Consider the following 22,639-nt stretch of genomic DNA (forward strand, 5'->3'; position numbering starts at 1 on the left):
ATCTTTGTCGCCATGTGCAGTTGCAAACCGTATTCTGGCTATTTTATGGCAGTTTTGGAGCAGTGGCTTCTTCCTTGCTGAGCGGCCTTTCAGGTTATGTCGACATAGGACATGTTTTACTGTGGATATAGATACTTTTGTACTTGTTTCCTCCAGCATCTTCACAAGGTCCTTTGCTGTTGTTCTGGGATTGATTTGCACTTTTCGTACCAAAGTACGTTCATCTCTAGGAGACAGAACGCGTCTCCTTCCTGAGTGGTGTGACGACTGCGTGGTCCCATGGTGTTTATACTTGCGTACTAGTGTTTGTACAGATGAACGTGGTACCTTCAGGCATTTGGAAATTGCTCACAAGGATGAACCATACTTGTGGAGGTCTGTACAAGGTTTATTTCTGAGGTCTTGGCTGATTTGTTTTGATTTTCCCATGATGTCAAGCAGAGAGGCACTGAGTTTGAAGGTAGGCCTTGAACTACATCTACAGGTACACCTCCAATTGACTCAAATAATATCAATTAGCCTATCAGAATCTTCTAAAGCCATGACATCATTTTCTGGAATTTTCCAAGCTGTTTTAAGGCACAGTCAACTTAGTGTATGTAAACTTCTGACCCACTGGAATTGTGATACAGTGAAATAATCTGTCTGTAAACAATTGTTTGAAAAAGTACTTGTATGCACAAAGTAGATGTCCTAACTTGCCTAAACTATGGTCTGTTAATAAGAAATTTGTGGAGTGGTTGAAAAACAAGTTTTAATGACTCCAACCCAAGTGTATGTAAACTTCTGACTTCAACTGTATCACCTCCCCTCTTGCCTCCTACCCTTTAGAGGGGAATGAACATTGTATTGTAAATGGCAAGTATTTCAGAGAGGACACTCCTTCGTCAACTAGACAATAATAATACCGTTGAACTTTGAGCTTTGCCCTTCAGTGTTAAATGCCCGTCAGCCGGGTTACTATGAAAGCACTTTGTGACATCTTGACTTAAACCCTTTTGCTCTTTGGGGAGCATTCACAAACTTCCTCCAGTGGTCTGGGTGTTGGGGTGGTTTTCACTTTGTGACCACTGCTAATGTCAAAAGGGCTTCATGAAATCCATTTGATTGAATTTGACTTCTGAACTGTGACATTTTACCTTTGACCTGTGACCTCTCCCCCCCCAGGTGGACGCCCTGCGCCTGCGCCTGGAGGAGAAGGAGTCCTTCCTAAACAAGAAGACCAAGCAGCTGCAGGACCTGACGGAGGAAAAGTGTACGCTGGCCGGAGAGATTCGAGACATGAAGGACATGCTGGAGGTCAAGGAGAGGAAGATCAACGTCCTGCAGAAGAAGGTTAGGGGCAGGGGCAGCTGTCAGGGGTTTAGGGGCAGGGTTAAGGATCAGGGATTGGTCAAGGTAGTCTGTGATTGTTCACTAGTTTGTTTAAATGGACTTAAACGGCATCGGTGAACAACATCGTTTTCTCCAACCATTGCTTACAGTACTGGAAGTGGGGCAGCCTAGCTCTGCTTTTAGGCATAACATGCTTTTCAGTAGAAATACGTGTAATGGATAGCGACTCGGAGGCCTCAGCTACTCGCCTAAGAACAAATCTGAGGGAAACATTTGATACATTTGACTCAGACAGGTTTACAAGAAAGCTCTCCCCCGAAATGAGAAAAATCTTGAAAATCAGACATAGGTTTACAAGAAAGCTCTCCCCGAAATGAGAGAAATCTTGAGAATTGTTACATAGAACTTAGGTGAGAGCTTGCTGTATATCAGTACAGGTTGTTTGGATGTTTGGTCGGATCCCTGTCTCCCTGAGACCTGGGTTGCTTCCCCTATTGGCCCTTGTCGTAAGAAGTGCACTGAATAGGGAATAGGGTGCTATTTGGGACACACGGTTGGGCTAGTTGGTCTCTGAGGACACAAATTGATGGTTGTAGCTCTGTCCATCAAGTGTTTCGGTGCTGTTCTCAGGTTAAAAGTGTGTCCACACACACACAGACAAGGAGGATACGAGGGAGTTTCTGCCACACTGCCTCTAGTGTGTTCTAAAAATATACAGTGAGGGTTATTCTCTCACCCTGACCTCCTCTCTTTCTCTTTCTCCCTCTCTCTCTCTTTCTTTCTCTCTCTTTTAACTATATCTTTCTCTCTCTTTTAACTATATCTTTCTCTCTCTTTTAACTATATATTTCTCTCTGTCTCTTCTTCTGGTGTGTCTCTCTGTATTTTTGATTGGTTTCTTTCTCAGATATCCCTCTTTCTCTTTCTTTCTGTCTGGCTAGACTATCTTGTTTTATTTCTTACTATCTTTGAAAAACATCTCACTGTGAAAATGGAGACTCTGTATATAGCCATTTACATCTAAACTCTCTCTCTCTCTCTCTCTCTCTCTCTCTCTCTCTCTCTCTCTCTCTCTCTCTCTCTCTCTCTCTCTCTCTCTCTCTCTCTCTCTCTCTCTCTCTCTCTCTCTCTCTCTCTCTCTCTTCTCTCTCTCTCTCTCTCTTTCCTCGCCCTCAATTACCAGCAAATCTAAAAGAGCTTTAATTAAATTCAGAGATACCACAGTATTTGATGTCTTTGGCTGAAATAATAAAGGCTTCCTCTCACAGGCTTAAAAAGTCCAACACAGTCATATGTCCTAAATGGCACTGTATTCCCTATATAGTGCACTACGTTTGAGTTCTCGTCTTTCCTCTGAAGAGAGACTGTATGTTTTCAAAAGTAATAAGGATCCCTATATAGTGCACTACTTTTGATTTGGCACTATATAGAAAATACAGTGGCATTTGGGACACAACCACAGTCCCCTCTAGTCTTTTAGCCTGCAAACATCACTCACACTAACTAACTTTTAATGCAGTTTCTCTATCTACAGTTATTTTGACCTCATTCTAATTTTCTCTCTATTCCCCCCCAGATTGAGAATCTGCAGGAGCAGCTGTGTGATAAGGACAAGCAGCTGGGGAACCTGAAGGACAGGGTGAAGTCTCTACAGACTGACTCCAGTAACACTGACACTGCCCTGGCCACCCTGGAGGAGGCACTCTCTGAGAAGGTACAGAACTTTGAAATATAGGGCCCATAGTTTTACAGTAGGAGAACTTAGAACCAGGGCACAGAGTTTTACAGTAGGAGAACTTAGAACCAGGGCACAGAGTTTTACAGTAGGAGAACTTAGAACCTGGGCCCATAGTTTTACAGTAGGAGAACTTAGAACCAGGGTACAGAGTTTTACAGTAGGGGAACTTAGAACCAGGGCACATAGTTTTACAGTAGGAGAACTTAGAACCAGGGCACAGAGTTTTACAGTAGGAGAACACAGAACCAGAACACATAATTTCAGATCACATGACCTGGATATGCATTACTGAGTTAAAATGGAAATGTGAGTAACACACAATAGATCAATAACTTACTTTCAGTGTTGTTTTGTGGCTCGTCTTTCCTCTGAAGAGAGACTGTATGTTTTCAAAAGTAATAAGAATTTTGATATAGATAGCTTTGTTGTGGTAGACATAATGTGTTGATGGTGGACATAATGTGTTGATGGTGGACATAATGTGTTGATGGTAGACATAATGTGTTGATGTTAGACATAATGTGTTGATGTTAGACATAATGTGTTGATGGTAGACATAATGTGTTGTGTTAGACATAATGTGTTGATGTTAGACATAATGTGTTGATGTTAGACATAATGTGTTGATGGTAGACATAATGTGTTGATGGTAGACATAATGTGTTGATGTTAGACATAATGTGTTGATGGTGGACATAATGTGTTGTGTTAGACATAATGTGTTGATGGTGGACATAATGTGTTGTGTTAGACATAATGTGTTGTGTTAAACATAATGTGTTGATGGTGGACATAATGTGTAGTGTTAGACATAATGTGTTGATGGTTGACATAATGTGTTGATGTTAGACATAATGTGTTGATGGTAGACATAATGTGTTGATGTTAGACATAATGTGTTGATGGTAGACATAATGTGTTGTGTTAGACATAATGTGTTGATGTTAGACATAATGTGTTGATGTTAGACATAATGTGTTGATGGTAGACATAATGTGTTGATGGTAGACATAATGTGTTGATGTTAGACATAATGTGTTGATGGTGGACATAATGTGTTGTGTTAGACATAATGTGTTGATGGTGGACATAATGTGTTGTGTTAGACATAATGTGTTGTGTTAAACATAATGTGTTGATGGTGGACATAATGTGTAGTGTTAGACATAATGTGTTGATGGTTGACATAATGTGTTGATGTTAGACATAATGTGTTGATGTTAGACATAATGTGTTGATGGTAGACATAATGTGTTGATGGTGGACATAATGTGTTGATGGTGGACATAATGTGTTGATGGTTGACATAATGTGTTGATGTTAGACATAATGTGTTGATGTTAGACATAATGTGTTGATGGTAGACATAATGTGTTGATGGTGGACATAATGTGTTGATGGTGGACATAATGTGTTGATGGTAGACATACTGTGTTGATGTTAGACGTAATGTGTTGATGTTAGACATAATGTGTTGATGGTAGACATAATGTGTTGATGTTAGACATAATGTGTTGATGTTAGACATAATGTGTTGATGGTAGACATAATGTGTTGTGTTAGACATAATGTGTTGATGGTGGACATAATGTGTAGTGTTAGACATAATGTGTTGATGGTTGACATAATGTGTTGATGTTAGACATAATGTGTTGATCGTGGACATAATGTGTTGATGGTAGACATAATGTGTTGTGTTAGACATAATGTGTTGATGGTTGACATAATGTGTTGATGTTAGACATAATGTGTTGTGTTAGACATAATGTGTTGATGGTTGACATAATGTGTTGATGTTAGACATAATGTGTTGATGGTTGACATAATGTGTTGATGGTAGACATAATGTGTTGATCGTGGACATAATGTGTTGATGGTAGACATAATGTGTTGATGGTAGACATAATGTGTTGATGGTTGACATAATGTGTTGATGTTAGACATAATGTGTTGATGGTAGACATAATGTGTTGTGTTAGACATAATGTGTTGATGGTTGACATAATGTGTTGATAATAGACATAATGTGTTGATGGTTGACATAATGTGTTGATGGTAGACATAATGTGTTGATCGTGGACATAATGTGTTGATGGTAGACATAATGTGTTGATGGTAGACATAATGTGTTGATGGTAGACATAATGTGTTGATGTTAGAAATAATGTGTTGTGTTAGACATAATGTGTTGATGGTGGACATAATGTGTTGATGTTAAACATAATGTGTTGTGTTAGACATAATGTGTTATGTTAGACATAATGTGTTGTGTTAGACATAATGTGTTGATGGTAGACATAATGTGTTGATGGTGGACATAATGTGTTGATGGTGGACATAATGTGTTGATGGTAGACATAATGTGTTGATGGTAGACATAATGTGTTGTGTTAGACATAATGTGTTATGTTAGACATAATGTGTTGATGGTGGACATAATGTGTTGATGGTAGACATAATGTGTTGATGGTAGACATAATGTGTTGTGTTAGACATAATGTGTTGTGTTAGACATAATGTGTTGATGTTAGACATAATGTGTTGATGGTTGACATAATGTGTTGATGGTGGACATAATGTGTTGTGTTAGACATAATGTGTTGATGGTGGACATAATGTGTAGTGTTAGACATAATGTGTTGATGGTAGACATAATGTGTTGATGGTAGACATAATGTGTTGTGTTAAACATAATGTGTTGATGTTAGACATAATGTGTTGATGTTAGACATAATGTGTTGATGGTAGACATAATGTGTTGTGTTAGACATAATGTGTTGATGGTGGACATAATGTGTTGATGGTAGACATAATGTGTTGATGTTAAACATAATGTGTTGTGTTAGACATAATGTGTTGATGTTAGACATAATGTGTTGTGTTAGACATAATGTGTTGATGGTGGACATAATGTGTTGATGGTGGACATAATGTGTTGATGGTTGACATAATGTGTTGATGGTAGACATAATGTGTTGATGTTAGACATAATGTGTTGTGTTAGACATAATGTGTTGATGGTGGACATAATGTGTTGATGGTAGACATAATGTGTTGATGGTAGACATAATGTGTTGATGGTAGACATAATGTGTTGATGGTAGACATAATGTGTTGATGGTAGACATAATGTGTTGATGGTAGACATAATGTGTTGTGTAAGACATAATGTGTTGTGTTAGACATAATGTGTTGATGTTAGACATAATGTGTTGATGGTAGACATAATGTGTTGATGGTGGACATAATGTGTTGTGTTAGACATAATGTGTTGATGGTGGACATAATGTGTAGTGTTAGACATAATGTGTTGATGGTAGACATAATGTATTGATGGTGGACATAATGTGTTGTGTTAGACATAATGTGTTGATGGTGGACATAATGTGTTGATGTTAGACATAATGTGTTGATGTTAGACATAATGTGTTGATGTTAGACATAATGTGTTGATGGTAGACATAATGTGTTGATGGTGGACATAATGTGTTGATGGTTGACATAATGTGTTGATGGTTGACATAATGTGTTGATGTTAGACATAATGTGTTGATGTTAGACATAATGTGTTGATGGTAGACATAATGTGTTGATGGTGGACATAATGTGTTGATGGTGGACATAATGTGTTGATGGTAGACATACTGTGTTGATGTTAGACGTAATGTGTTGATGTTAGACATAATGTGTTGATGGTAGACATAATGTGTTGATGTTAGACATAATGTGTTGATGTTAGACATAATGTGTTGATGGTTGACATAATGTGTTGATGTTAGACATAATGTGTTGATCGTGGACATAATGTGTTGATGGTAGACATAATGTGTTGTGTTAGACATAATGTGTTGATGGTTGACATAATGTGTTGATGTTAGACGTAATGTGTTGTGTTAGACATAATGTGTTGATGGTTGACATAATGTGTTGATGTTAGACATAATGTGTTGATGGTTGACATAATGTGTTGATGGTAGACATAATGTGTTGATCGTGGACATAATGTGTTGATGGTAGACATAATGTGTTGATGGTAGACATAATGTGTTGATGGTTGACATAATGTGTTGATGTTAGACATAATGTGTTGATGGTAGACATAATGTGTTGTGTTAGACATAATGTGTTGATGGTTGACATAATGTGTTGATGTTAGACATAATGTGTTGATGGTTGACATAATGTGTTGATGGTAGACATAATGTGTTGATGGTAAACATAATGTGTTGATGGTAGACATAATGTGTTGATGGTAGACATAATGTGTTGATGTTAGAAATAATGTGTTGTGTTAGACATAATGTGTTGATGGTGGACATAATGTGTTGATGTTAAACATAATGTGTTGTGTTAGACATAATGTGTTATGTTAGACATAATGTGTTGTGTTAGACATAATGTGTTGATGGTAGACATAATGTGTTGATGGTGGACATAATGTGTTGATGGTGGACATAATGTGTTGATGGTAGACATAATGTGTTGATGGTAGACATAATGTGTTGTGTTAGACATAATGTGTTATGTTAGACATAATGTGTTGATGGTGGACATAATGTGTTGATGGTAGACATAATGTGTTGATGGTAGACATAATGTGTTGTGTTAGACATAATGTGTTGTGTTAGACATAATGTGTTGATGTTAGACATAATGTGTTGATGGTTGACATAATGTGTTGATGGTGGACATAATGTGTTGTGTTAGACATAATGTGTTGATGGTGGACATAATGTGTATTGTTAGACATAATGTGTTGATGGTAGACATAATGTGTTGATGGTAGACATAATGTGTTGTGTTAAACATAATGTGTTGATGTTAGACATAATGTGTTGATGTTAGACATAATGTGTTGATGGTAGACATAATGTGTTGTGTTAGACATAATGTGTTGATGGTGGACATAATGTGTTGATGGTAGACATAATGTGTTGATGTTAAACATAATGTGTTGATGTTAGACATAATGTGTTGATGTTAGACATAATGTGTTGTGTTAGACATAATGTGTTGATGGTGGACATAATGTGTTGATGGTGGACATAATGTGTTGATGGTTGACATAATGTGTTGATGGTAGACATAATGTGTTGATGTTAGACATAATGTGTTGTGTTAGACATAATGTGTTGATGGTGGACATAATGTGTTGATGGTAGACATAATGTGTTGATGGTAGACATAATGTGTTGATGGTAGACATAATGTGTTGATGGTAGACATAATGTGTTGATGGTAGACATAATGTGTTGATGGTAGACATAATGTGTTGTGTAAGACATAATGTGTTGTGTTAGACATAATGTGTTGATGTTAGACATAATGTGTTGATGGTAGACATAATGTGTTGATGGTGGACATAATGTGTTGTGTTAGACATAATGTGTTGATGGTGGACATAATGTGTAGTGTTAGACATAATGTGTTGATGGTAGACATAATGTATTGATGGTGGACATAATGTGTGGTGTTAGACATAATGTGTTGATGGTGGACATAATGTGAAGTGTTATACATAATGTGTTGATGGTAGACATAATGTGTTGATGGGGGACATAATGTGTTGTGTTAGACATAATGTGTTGATGGGGGACATAATGTGTTGATGGTGGACATAATGTGTTGATGGTAGACATAATGTGTTGATGGTAGACATAATGTGTTGATGGTAGACATAATGTGTTGATGGTAGACATAATGTGTTGATGGTAGACATAATGTGTTGATGTTAGACATAATGTGTTGATGGTAGACATAATGTGTTGTGTTAGACATAATGTGTTGAAGGTGGATATAATGTGTTGATGGTGGACATAATGTGTTGATGGTAGACATAATGTGTTGATGGTAGACATAATGTGTTGATGGTAGACATAATGTGTTGATGTTAGACATAATGTGTTGATGGTGGACATAATGTGTTGATGGTGGACATAATGTGTTGTGTTAGACATAATGTGTTGATGGTGGACATAATGTGTTGATGGTGGACATAATGTGTTGATGGTAGACATAATGTGTTGATGGTAGACATAATGTGTTGTGTTAGACATAATGTGTTGATGGTGGACATAATGTGTAGTGTTAGACATAATGTGTTGATGGTAGACATAATGTATTGATGGTGGACATAATGTGTTGTGTTAGACATAATGTGTTGATGGTGGACATAATGTGAAGTGTTATACATAATGTGTTGATGGTAGACATAATGTGTTGATGGGGGACATAATGTGTTGTGTTAGACATAATGTGTTAATGTTAGACATAATTTGTTGATGTTAGACATAATGTGTTGATGGAAGACATAATGTGTTGATGGTGGTCATAATGTGTTGATGGTAGACATAATGTGTTGTGTTAGACATAATGTGTTGATGGTAGACATATTGTGTTGATGGTGGACATAATGTGTTGTGTTAGACAAAATGTGTTGGTGGTGGACATAATGTGTTGATGGTGGACACAATGTGTTGATGGTGGACATAATGTGTTGATGGTAGACATAATGTGTTGTGTTAGACATAATGTGTTGATGGTGGACATAATGTGTTGATGGTAGACATAATGTGTTGATGGTAGACATAATGTGTTGATGGGGGACATAATGTGTTGATGGTAGACATAATGTGTTGATGGTAGACATAATGTGTTGATGTTAGACATAATGTGTTGATGGTAGACATAATGTGTTGTGTTAGACATAATGTGTTGATGGTGGACATAATGTGTTGATGGTGGACATAATGTGTTGATGGTAGACATAATGTGTTGATGGTAGACATAATGTGTTGATGGTAGACATAATGTGTTGATTTTAGACATAATGTGTTGATGGTGGACATAATGTGTTGTGTTAGACATAATGTGTTGATGGTAGACATAATGTGTTGATGGTAGACATAATGTGTTGATGGTAGACATAATGTGTTGATGGTGGACATAATGTGTTGATTTGTGTATGTGTGTCTCTCAGGAGCGGATAATAGAGAGACTGAAGGAGCAGAGAGCGAGGGAGGACAATGAGAGGATTGACGAGGTGGAGTCCTATAAGAAGGAGAACAAGGACCTCAAGGAGAAAGTCAACACCCTCCATATGGATTTAACAGAGAAGGAGGTCAGTGTGTGCGTGTGTGCGTGTGTGTGAGTGTATTTGTTTGTGTGGATATACAGTACATGTGTATTGCATGAGCAATTGGCAGAGAAAAGTGAGCAAAATAACTGTACCCTTTCAAATACATGGAACGCTGCTCCCTCTGGTAGCGTGACGCAGTTAGGCCTGTTCAGTGTTTTTACTGTGCCACCTGGTCTGGACTGGTCCTAACTATCAGTGTTGTCCCTGTCTGTCCCCCTGCAGTCCAGTCTCATTGACCTGAAGGAGCATGCCTCCTCCCTGGCCTCCTCCAGCCTGAAGAAAGAATCCAAGCTCAAGTCTCTGGAAATGGCCATCGAGCAGAAGAAAGAGGAGTGTAGCAAGTTGGAGACACAGTTACAGAAGGTAGGTGTCCTAGCACTGCACCACTTAAAAGTGTCAATGGAAGTGGGGAATGCATGGCTGGGATTCAAAACTACAGCATACTCTCAGAGGCCTTTGCGGTTTCATTCTGATGTCTATTATGTCAACTAGCAATGACCACCTGAACAACTAATTTGGGACGGCCTCAATGATTTAGTCTGTCAGTTAAAATCACTGTTAGAATCCCTGTTAAAGGGATGGCAAGGATTTATAGTAACACTGTATGGTACAGAGCTTACTGAAAGTGTTTGATAATGGAGAGAAACCTACAGTGCATTGTGCACAGTTCAGCAAGTATTAGGTTAAATGGTTCAAGGAAACAAGTGGAAGAGATCCCTTTTATACCATGATAATGTCCTCTACTAATCTGCTTACCTTCAGTTGCATTTTTACAATTCAGTCTAAACCTGCAGTATCTGGTAGACAGTGTTATACCTGTATGGCTGATGAAGACTTTTACTTTACCCTGCATCAAATAGTCACATTAAAAGGGAAGTTCAGTATTGCGTGTTTGCCCCTATCACCTCCTTTGCTTTTTAGCTAGCTGTGGCTAAAATTAGCTTAAGTTTGTCGTGGCTGTTTAAAGAAAGCCGAACCATGTATTACAGCTTATCCTGACCCGTAGCCTACTTTCAGTACGAGGAACCATCTTACATTAGGTTGGAAAATACTGAACTTCCCCTTTAAACCACTAATTATTTAAGTATGTTTCATCAATCCAATTCTTGAAAAAATATACATCTGTATTGCTTTAATACAGTAACATCCTCAATTCAAGACCATTTTGGTTACAACCTGGTTATGTGTGCTACTACTGCTGGTTACTGGACTTGAGCGTGTGTAAAGCTGCCATGTTCTATCTGTCATGGTAGATAACAGGGTTGTGGTCAATTCGAAATGAAGGTAGTCAATTTAGTAAGTTATTTGAGTTTAAACTTCAAACATTGAAAATATTTTGAAATTAATAGCTTTCAGTTTATTGAGAAGTTATTGAATATACAGTAGATGGCTTTTTGATCAATTATTAAATTAGAATTTAAGTTTACATCCTGAATTGACTGCCTTCGATTCAACTTGAACCAAACCCTGGTGGATAATTTTGGAGCATTCTCTACTATTAGCATGTCTAATATATACAACCTCATCAGTCCCTGCCAACATCCTTTTTACATCCTTTTTTTTCACATCCTTTTTACAATGCTGCTGCTGCTACTATTAGCAGATGCATACACAACGCTGTAGCAACATTGTGAAAACGTCCAATCCTCGATAAATTCCCTGCTTGTTATAACCCTCTTATCAACGGAATCAAATAATTTGGTTTTGACTTCCTATAGTGATGGAATGTAAAACCCGGATCAGAGTTTTCTGCATTTAATTAACTTACTAACGGGATACTATTGGACTAGTTATGTCTGGTCGTCACTAGTTACCACAATCACAAAGTTATAAACCCTGCCTATTTCTACCGTTTCTCTTCTTAATATATTTTAAACCGAACTCTAACCTCGAACCCTAACCTTAAACACAATGCTAACCTTAAGCCTAACCCTAACCTTAAATACATTTTTGTTTTCATACATTTTTACAATATGTGACCGAATGGCTTGATTCGGTCTTATGTAACAAAATGTTTAATTATGTTTTTTACATTGGATAAAAGCAGAGACACAGAGCTACAACATAGTATGTCATACACTGCATTTGAGGAACAATGGGAAAGTAATTCTGCTTCGAATTAACTTGTAACCTCACTTTTGAGAAAATGGCCTTTGAATGTTTTGATACCTACTGGAGAGCGCTTCTTTCTCTACACCCATTCAACATCATTCACACCCTCTTAAGCTTGAGCTCCACAAATTTCCTTCAGGGTTGATCTGAGCGTTCTGTCCTAAAAGCAGCAGTCAAGCATCCAAGCTAACTGGCTAACAGTTGTCGCAGTGAAATTCTATTAAAACTAACACTTGCATAGTGTTTGTTAAGACATGAAGCTAGCTAAACAATTAACCATAATCACAACTCATGACATTAGTACCCTGTAGGAATCTGCAGGTAGCTAACCAGGTTCAATGTTAGCTAGCTAATATTAGGCTATAACTAGCCAAGAAAATGGCTCTGAAATACGAATAATAAGATTATACACGTAATGTTAGCTAGCGAGCCAGCCAACTATTTTTAGCTAGCTAGCTAACAGTACACGTTAACTTGAAATTAAATCTAAATGTGTAATATCTGAAAAATGTAGCTAGCTAGACTATCTTACCCATCCGTATACATCATGGATGGACGCTTCTCCCTGTCACAGATGCCATGGTTGCCCTAGTTTGAAGATGTAATCTGGAAACAGGTGTTTTCTCCATCTCCTTTGCTATCATACTCTAATTCCACTGATTTCAAAACTCTGTCCTCCATAAAGTGGAGAGCATCACTTATGCAGTTCTACTAAGCAATATATATATATTTTTTTACGCCATGTTAGACAGGATTACCAACACATACTAACCAGCTCAAATAGACAGAAGCGGGCTATGTGGCAGACCAATCCGAACTCATGTCCAGCCCACGCATTATCTCAGCCAATCATGGCTAGTGGAAGGTTGCCGGCTTTTCTGTGGCTAAACCAACTAGGTTCGTAATTTAACAATTTTATTTGTATTTACAGATGGCATACATGTTTGTTATTAAGGCACATGAAAGTTCACATGTTCCAGAAGGCATTTCTGGCAAAAAACAAATTTAGATAAAAAAAAAAAGATTACATTCAAATGTCTCTCGTGTGAGGTTGTCACGACTTCCGCTGAAGTCAGTTCCTCTCCTTGTTTGGGCGGCGTTCGGCGGTCGACGTCACCGGTTTTCTAGCCATCGCCGATCCACCTTTAATTTTTCCATTCCATTTCCATCCTACACACCTGGTTTCAATTCCCTCAGTATTAGACGTGTATATAACCCTCTGTTCCCCCCATGTCTGTGTGTGGAATTGTTTGATGTTTCGTGTATGTGCACTCTAGACTGGTTTGCGCTGGTTTATGTCAACCCATATTGTGTTTAGTGTTCTTAGTGCCGTGTGTTTTGTTCTCCAAAATAAATGGCTCCTTTGGCTACCCAACTTCTGCTCTCCTGCACCTGACTCCCTTACAGCCAGTTACACATACCTAACAGAATTCCACACCCGACCATGGAGTCAGAAGGAGCAGGTAGCCCGGTTATAGGAGTCGAGGAGCGCGTCAGAGAACACGCGGCGATGCTACAACATCTCGGCATCGCAATGGACCGCGTCGTTCAGACCATGGACCGCTGGGAGAGACAGAGAGTCCCTCCCGCGCCTCCACCAGCACAACAGGGGTTCCCACTACTCGTCCCTCCTGTACCCGGTCCCAGTGGGATGCGTCTCGCCCTTCCCAGGGAGTATGATGGGACGGCGGCACGGTGCCAGGGTTTCATGCTACAGCTGGACTTATACCTGGCCACCGTTTACCCGGCTCCCTCGGAAGGGAGAGGGTGTTAGCCCTCGTCTCGTGCCTCTCGGGGAGAGCTCTGGAGTGGGCTAACTCTGTGTGGGGAGAAGGAGATGCGGCGGTGAACGACTTCGAGGAGTTCACCCATAACTTCCGGGCAGTCTTCGACCACCTGCCCGAGGGTAGAGCGACGGGTGAACATCTCTTCCAACTGAGGCAGGGGACGAGGAGTGCCCAGGAGTTCACCCTGGAGTTTCGGACCCTGGCCGCAGGAGCGGGATGCAACGACAGGGCCCTTATCGACCACTATCGCTGCAGCCTACGCCAGGATGTCCGTCGGGAGTTGGCCTGCAGGGATACCACCCTCACCTTCGACCATTTGGTGGACCTGTCCATTCGGTTGGATAACCTGCTGGTCACCCGCGGACGTCCAAAGAGGGCTCTGTCGATTCCCCCTCTCAGCACCACCACTCTGGTGCCTATGGAGCAAGGAGGTGCTGCGCTCAGGGACGCCAGAAGAGGGGCCTTCACGTGTACCATTTGTGGCCGCAGAGGTCACACTGCTGGTCGGTGCCGGGTTGGTTCCTCTACGGGTTGAGGCAGCAGGGAAGGCCCTCTGGCGTCGCCCCAGGTGAGCCTGCACCACTCTCATCCAGAGCCCTCTGTTGTACACCTGTTTGTGCATGTTTACTTTCCTGACTTTTCCCCGCATTCCCAGCATAGTGTGCTGTCTGAGTGAGAAGTACTGGTGGCCCACTTTGGCAAAGGACGTGAGGGTTTATGTTTCCTCTTGCTCGGTGTGCACGCAGTGTAAGGCTCCTAGGCACCTGCCCAGAGGTAAGTTACACCCCCTACCCGTTCCACAACGGCCATGGTCGCACCTGTCGATCGATTTCCTCACCGATCTCCCCCCATCACAGGGAAACACCATGATCCTGTTGGTTGTGGATCGTTTCTCTAAGTCCTGCTGTCTCCTTCCTCTGCCCGGTCTCCCTACGGCCCTACAGACTGCGGAGGCCTTGTTTACGCACGTCTTCCGGCACTACAGGGTGTAGGATGTAGTGTCTGACACCCCAGTTCACTTCGAGGGTCTGGAGGGCATTCATGGAAAGTCTGGGGATCTCGATCAGCCTTACCTCGGGTTTTCACCCTGAGAGTAACGGGCAGGTGGAGAGAGTTAACGAGGATATGGGTAGGTTTCTGCGGTCTTATTGCCAGGACCGGCCAGGAGAGTGGGCGGCGTTCGTGCCCTGGGCAGAGATGGCCCAGAACTCGCTCTGCCACTCCTCCACAAACTTCTCCCCCTTCCAGTGCGTACTGGGGTACCAGCAGGTTCTGGCTCCATGGTATCAGAGTCAGATCGAAGCTCCTGCGGTGGACGACTGGTTCCGGCGCGCAGAGAAGACATGGGACGCCGCCCATGTTCACCTTCAGCGCGCCGAGCTGCGCCACAAAACCAGCGTGGACCGTCACCGCAGTGACGCCCCGGTGTTTGCACCGGGGGACCGGGTCTGGCTCTCGACCCGTAACCTGCCCCTCCACCTGCCCTGCCGGAAGCTGGGTCCGCGGTTTGTGGGGCCGTTCAAAGTCCTGAGGAGACTGAACGAGGTTTGTTACAGGTTACAGCTCCCCCCGATTACCGTATTATCCCCTCCATGTGTCTCTCCTCAGGCCGGTGGTGGCTGGTCCGCTCCAGGAGTCTGAGGTGCGGGAGGTTCCTCCGCCCCCTCTGTACATCGAGGGCCTTCACAGTACCTCGTGGAGTGGGAGGGGTACGGTTCGGAGGAGAGATGCTGGGTTCCGGTGGAGGATGTGTTGGATCCGTCAATGCTGCAGGAGTTCCACCGTCGCCGTCCGGATCACCCTGCGCCTCGCTCTCCGGGTTGTCCCCGAGGCCGGTGTCGGCGCGCTGCTGGAGGCGCGTGTCAAGGGGGGGTACTGTCACAACTTCCGCCAAAGTCGGTTCCTCTCCTTGTTTGGACGGCGTTCGGCGGTCGACGTCACCGGTTTTCTAGCCATCGCCAATCCACCTTCCATTTTTCCATTTGTCTTGTCTTGTTTTCCTACACACCTGGTTTCAATTCCCTCTGTATTAGACGTGTATATAACCCCCTGTTCCCCCCCATGTCTGTGTGTGGAATTGTTTGTTGTTTGGTGTATGTGCACGCTAGACTGGTTTGCGCTGGGTTATGTCAACCCATATTGTGTTTAGTGTTCTTAGTGCCGTGTGTTTTGTTCGCCGAAATAAAAGGCTCCTTTGGCTACCCAACTTCTGCTCTCCTGCACCTGACTCCTTTACAGCCAGTTACGCATACCTAACAGAGTTAGTGACCCTCGATATCCGCCTAGTTTCTTGAAACGGGTAACATACAGCCAATTTTGACGTTGTGGCTGTGGTAACTAGTGGAAATCGTTATGTCTGGATAATGTTCATACAACACCGTAGAACCCCTGAGATGGGGAGCAAAGATGTCCATCAGATCTCCCCCTTGTGTCTCTCTGTCCCATAACCACCCATTCTGTATCCTCCTCCTCCTCCTCCTCCTCCTCCTCCTCCCCTTCACTCCTCACTCCTCATCCTCCTACTCCTTCCTCTGTTCCTGTCCAGTGGTCCTAGCTGTCTCAACCATAGAAATCCAATTACAAAATCAAGTGAAGGTTCCGTGATGGCTGGATCGGCTTCCAAATTGGGTGTAATTTTATTTCTATGGTCTCAACATACTGTTCAACATGTACAGTAACATATACATTAAACATGTTCTCTATATTGACACTTCTTTAACATGTAACATGTAGGCTAACATGTAACATATTTTTTCTTAGCCTGGTCCCAGAACTGTTTTTGCTGTCTTGCCAACTCCTTTGGTCATTGTCTGTTTGGGATGAACAGATCTGGTACCAGGCTAGTCTGTTCTCCCCGGATCCTGCTGTTTCTACTCTCCTCTGGCTAATAGAGCTACATGCTAATACTATCTTCCCCGGTCTCCCCCCTCCCCCTCCCTCCTCGTCTCCCCCCTTCACCACCTTCCTTTGCAATGTAGCAAGCAGAGCAGCTGTTCACTCAGATGAACAACCCTGTAAGTCCTTCTTTGCTCCGTCTGGAGCTCTCTGTGGTGGCACATATTGAAAGCATGAGGACACCCACCAAAAGCTACTCTAAAACCCTAGAACATGCTAGCTAGCTAGTGTGTAATCGTGTCATGGTCACATGGTCTCAGTCCCACTGTCCCTGGTATCTCTTTCAGATAATGTAGATGGATGTTGATCTTTTCACTGTATAAGTATGATTTAGCTTTCCAACTGCACGCACATTAGCCTCTATTCTGTATGAACAGAGTGTGAAGTGAGCATTTAGTTTAGGATTTAGCTTAGCATTTAGCTTAAAATGTTGCTTAACATTTAGCTTAGCGTTTATCTTAGCATTTATCTTAGCCTAACTTGTAATCTGTATGACCACACAGTTGGGGTTCTATTTATTTGCATCTTGATAGCCTAATCTAATGTTGTTGCTCAACCATTGGTCTCTGTATTGAATACTTGTATGAAGACTTGTACAATGGTGATATAATGTGTTTTTTACTGTGGTCGAATGTTTCTTACAAAACTTCATAGCAGAAAAAAGCTGAGTTAACTGAAAGTTACGGATAGTTTCTTCTTCTATAGTGTTCTCACATTCGGCATCATGGCTGATAGTAAGATACCAAGATATCATTTAGCTCTGTACCATTATTTTAACAAACTCTAAATTAATAATCAACACAATATTTATCTAACTGTAGGCCTTGCATACCTGTATAGGGCCTACAGGGGTGTCCCCCAAACAGCAGCCTACTCCCTACATAGTGCGCTACTTTTGAGCAGGGCCCACAGGCTAGTCCTAGAGGTACACGCCACCCACCTCTGAGACCTTTAGATTCTCCCCAAACTGTTGGTGCTCACTTTACTCCTCATGCTTGAAATATGTCACTTGTTGTCACTGCTGGATTGACCTGACTCTGTTCATGGGGAAAGCATTGCAAAGATTGTTTTCCCAGCTATGTTAGTTTGCATGCTATGATTTGTCCTCCTTATTACAGCATGCTTTGTTTTCTCGTCACTGTTTGGCTCCCTTCACTGTCTCCATGTTAATAAGTGGTCAATAGAACAGAGGCCTAATATTAACCTTCTAACACTGGTAATGGTTGACGTGGCTCACTGTGGGGGTCTATATTTATCTAGTCATGCTATGTGTTGTGTTGCTCTGTTGTTTTGCTATGTTGTATTAGTCTGTTGTGTTGCTCTGTTGGGTCTATTGTGTTGCTCTGTTATGTTGCTCTGTTCTGTTGCTCTGTTGTGTTGCTCTGTTGGGTCTATTGTGTTGGTCTGTTGTGTTGGGTCTGTTGTGTTGGGTCTGTTGTGTTGCTCTGTTGGGTTGCTCTGTTGGGTCTATTGTGTTGGGTCTGTTGTGTTGGGTCTGTTGTGTTGGGTCTGTTGTGTTGGGTCTGTTGTGTTGGGTCTGTTGTGTTGGGTCTGTTGTGTTGGGTCTGTTGTGTTGCTCTGTTGTGTTGCTCTGTTGTGTTGCTCTGTTGGGTTGCTCTGTTGGGTCTATTGTGTTGGTCTGTTGTGTTGGGTCTGTTGTGTTGGGTCTGTTGTGTTGGGTCTGTTGTGTTGCTCTGTTGTGTTGCTCTGTTGTGTTGCTCTGTTGGGTCTATTGTGTTGGTCTGTTGTGTTGGGTCTGTTGTGTTGGGTCTGTTGTGTTGCTCTGTTGTGTTGCTCTGTTATGTTGCTCTGTTGTGTTGCTCTGTTGTGTTGCTCTGTTGGGTCTATTGTATTGGTCTGTTGTGTTGGGTCTGTTGTGTTGGGTCTGTTGTGTTGGGTCTGTTGTGTTGCTCTGTTGTGTTGCTCTGTTGGGTTGCTCTGTTGGGTCTATTGTGTTGGTCTGTTGTGTTGGGTCTGTTGTGTTGGGTCTGTTGTGTTGGGTCTGTTGTGTTGGTCTGTTGTGTTGGGTCTGTTGTGTTGGGTCTGTTGTGTTGCTCTGTTGTGTTGCTCTGTTGTGTTGCTCTGTTGGGTCTGTTGTGTTGGGTCTGTTGTGTTGCTCTGTTGTGTTGCTCTGTTGGGTCTATTGTGTTGGTCTGTTGTGTTGGGTCTATTGTGTTGGTCTGTTGTGTTGCTCTGTTGTGTTGCTCTGTTGGGTCTATTGTGTTGCTCTGTTGTGTTGGTCTGTTGTGTTGGGTCTGTTGTGTTGGGTCTGTTGTGTTGGGTCTGTTCTGTTGCTCTGTTGTGTTGCTCTGTTGGGTCTATTGTGTTGGTCTGTTGTGTTGGGTCTGTTGTGTTGGGTCTGTTGTGTTGGTCTATTGTGTTGCTCTGTTGTGTTGCTCTGTTGTGTTGCTCTGTTATGTTGCTCTGTTGTGTTGCTCTGTTATGTTGCTCTGTTTTGTTGCTCTGTTGTGTTGCTCTGTTGGGTCTATTGTGTTGGTCTGTTGTGTTGGGTCTGTTGTTTTGGGTCTGTTGTGTTGCTCTGTTGTGTTGCTCTGTTATGTTGCTCTGTTGTGTTGCTCTGTTGTGTTGCTCTGTTGGGTCTATTGTGTTGGTCTGTTGTGTTGGGTCTGTTGTGTTGGTCTGTTGTGTTGGGTCTGTTGTGTTGGTCTGTTGTGCTGGGTCTATTGTGTTGGTCTGTTGTGTTGGTCTGTTGTGTTGGTCTGTTGTGTTGCTCTGTTGTGTTGCTCTGTTGTGTTGCTCTGTTGGGTCTATTGTGTTGGTCTGTTGTGTTGGGTCTGTTGTGTTGGGTCTGTTGTGTTGGTCTGTTGTGTTGGGTCTGTTGTGTTGGTCTGTTGTGTTGGGTCTGTTGTGTTGGGTCTGTTGTGTTGCTCTGTTGGGTCTATTGTGTTGGTCTGTTGTGTTGGGTCTGTTGTGTTGGGTCTGTTGTGTTGCTCTGTTGGGTCTATTGTGTTGGTCTGTTGTGTTGGTCTGTTGTGTTGGGTCTGTTGTGTTGGGTCTGTTGTGTTGGGTCTGTTGTGTTGGTTTGTTGTGTTGGGTCTGTTGTGTTGGGTCTGTTGTGTTGGGTCTGTTGTGTTGGTCTGTTGTGTTGGGTCTGTTGTGTTGGTCTGTTATGTTGCTCTGTTGTGTTGCTCTGTTGGGTCTGTTGTGTTGGTCTGTTGTGTTGGGTCTGTTGTGTTGGGTCTGTTGTGTTGGGTCTGTTGTGTTGGGTCTGTTGTGTTGGGTCTGTTGTGTTGGTCTGTTGTGTTGTTGTGTTGGGTCTGTTGTGTTGGTCTGTTGTGTTGGTCTGTTGTGTTGGTCTGTTGTGTTGGTCTGTTGTGTTGGGTCTGTTGTGTTGGGTCTGTTGTGTTGGGTCTGTTGTGTTGGTCTGTTGTGTTGGGTCTGTTGTGTTGGTCTGTTGTGTTGGTCTGTTGTGTTGGGTCTGTTGTGTTGCTCTGTTGGGTCTGTTGTGTTGGGTCTGTTGTGTTGGTCTGTTGTGTTGGTCTGTTGTGTTGGGTCTGTTGTGTTGGTCTGTTGTGTTGCTCTGTTGGGTCTGTTGTGTTGGGTCTGTTGTGTTGGGTCTGTTGCGTTGGGTCTGTTGTGTTGGGTTTGTTGTGTTGCTCTGTTGGGTCTGTTGTGTTGGGTCTGTTGTGTTGGGTTTGTTGTGTTGCTCTGTTGGTCTGTTGTGTTGGTCTGTTGTGTTGGTTTGTTGTGTTGGGTCTGTTGTGTTGGTCTGTTGTGTTGGTCTGTTGTGTTGGGTCTGTTGTGTTGGTCCGTTGTGTTGGTCCGTTGTGTTGTGTTTGTTGTGTTGGTCTGTTGTGTTGGGTCTGTTGTGTTGCTCTGTTGGGTCTGTTGTGTTGGGTCTGTTGTGTTGGGTCTGTTGTGTTGCTCTTTTGGGTTTGTTGTGTTGGTCTGTTGTGTTGGGTTTGTTGTGTTGGGTTTGTTGTGTTGGTCTGTTGTGTTGGGTCTGTTGTGTTGGTCTGTTGTGTTGGTCTGTTGTGTTGGTCTGTTGTGTTGGGTCTGTTGTGTTGGTCTGTTGTGTTGGTCTGTTGTGTTGGGTCTGTTGTGTTGGTCCGTTGTGTTGGTCCGTTGTGTTGGTCCGTTGTGTTGGTCCGTTGTGTTGCTCTGTTGTGTTGCTCTGTGACTGTCAGCGTTGTCGATGTGATGTCTCAGATGTGTTGTGTAATTCTGATCTGTGTTGTGTACTTCTGTTATGTGTGTTTGAAAGATGACTCAAGCTGTTCAGTTTTTACTGAATGGTGGTCAAAAGCCTATCCTCTTTCAGTGACTTAGACACACTAGAGGTGATGAGGTGTGATTATCCAGAGAGATATGAGAGCAGAGATGAGAGTGATTCTACCAAGTAATTATAACAGGAAGGACATGGCCTGAATTCACAAAGCAGTACAGAGTAGCAGTGCTGATCTAGGATCAGTTTAATATTTTAGATCATAATGAATATGATTATATGGACAGGTAAGGACCTGATCCTAGATCAGCACTCCTACTGGGAGATGCTTTGTGGTTACAGGCCCTGGTCTTGTCCTTCCTATACAGACACGGCCTGTTTCCACAACCCAGATGAATCCTGCTTCTGGACTAAAGTGAATTTATGCTAAATGTTGAATCTCCATTGAAAGTGCTCTTTTGACCAGGACTAGGCTTAATCTGTGTCTGGGATACTGGCCCACATTCCACTTTGGCTCCTAAAAAGTTATTGTCATGAGGTCAGCAAGTCTGTAAGAAGCTACTCAGGAAAACTAATGATACTAAATGACAGATGTACAAATCTCAACTGTTCTATATCGCTTGTTTTTCTTGTTAGCATTAGCATATTGTAACAGGCACAAGCAGCCTTTAGTTCCAATCGCTCTGGTACACTAGTCTCACAGGAATGGTTCATTTAATGGAGCTAAATAACAGCTTCAGAGAGCTAATGAGCCATAGTAGTACTGATGTCCCCTGTTCACCATGCTTTATTTATACATTACAGAGAGAGGGAAAGAGGGAGAGAGAAAGAGGGATAGAGGAGAGTGAGAAGTTCATAAAAGACACTAACTGTTGAGCTTGTCTGTTCTGGGTTCTCTCCCCTCTCCTATTTGTGAGAGTTTGTGCGTATGTGCATGTCTGTGCGTGTGTTCCATTCATGCGTATGTGTGTGTGTTTATTCCTGCGTCCATTTGTGTGTTTGTGTGTGTGTGTGTGTGCGTGCGTGCGTGCGTGCGTGCGTACGTGTGTGTGTGTGTATTTCCCCATATCCATGACTATGCAGAAGGCCCATGAGGTCCATGAGGTCCAGCAGGTGGGAGTGGGAGTGGGCTCCAGGGGGAACCCAGAGTATGTGGAGCGGGAGCGGGAGCGGGAGCAGCGAGTCAAGGTCCTAGAGAAGGAGGTTTCCTACTACAAGGAGGAGTCTGGCAAGGCCCAGGCCGAGGTGGATAGGCTACTAGCCATCCTCCGAGAGGTGGAGACTGAGAAGAACAACAAGGATAAGAAGATCGCTGAGCTGGAAAGGTAACTGGGCTATACTACCCTTAGATTTACATTTCTATGGTAGTCGGCGGAAGTGCTTTATATTTACAGATATATCAAGTATATACAGTGCCTTCGGAAAGTATTCAGACCCCTTGACTTTTT

The 22,639-nt window shown here is 42.4% G+C and overlaps 1 protein-coding gene across 12 annotated transcripts in view; it reads left to right on the forward strand.

Annotated features, from left to right (window-relative positions):
* Positions 1-22,639, forward strand: part of LOC129815233 (ERC protein 2-like) — a 96,383-nt gene that overhangs the window by 41,483 nt on the left and 32,261 nt on the right. For 11 of the 12 annotated variants that reach the window (XM_055868825.1, XM_055868830.1, XM_055868834.1 and 8 more), the window contains 6 exons: positions 1,168-1,335; positions 2,912-3,049; positions 10,053-10,193; positions 10,434-10,574; positions 17,089-17,124; positions 22,275-22,516. In XM_055868825.1, the coding sequence (XP_055724800.1) occupies positions 1,168-1,335; positions 2,912-3,049; positions 10,053-10,193; positions 10,434-10,574; positions 17,089-17,124; positions 22,275-22,516 (866 nt within the window). The remainder of the gene's footprint in view (positions 1-1,167; positions 1,336-2,911; positions 3,050-10,052; positions 10,194-10,433; positions 10,575-17,088; positions 17,125-22,274; positions 22,517-22,639) is intronic. The other variant, XM_055868831.1, reaches the window with a different exon arrangement.

This window comes from Salvelinus fontinalis, chromosome 18 (genome assembly GCF_029448725.1).
Source record: "Salvelinus fontinalis isolate EN_2023a chromosome 18, ASM2944872v1, whole genome shotgun sequence".
Classification (NCBI taxonomy): Eukaryota; Metazoa; Chordata; class Actinopteri; order Salmoniformes; family Salmonidae; genus Salvelinus; species Salvelinus fontinalis.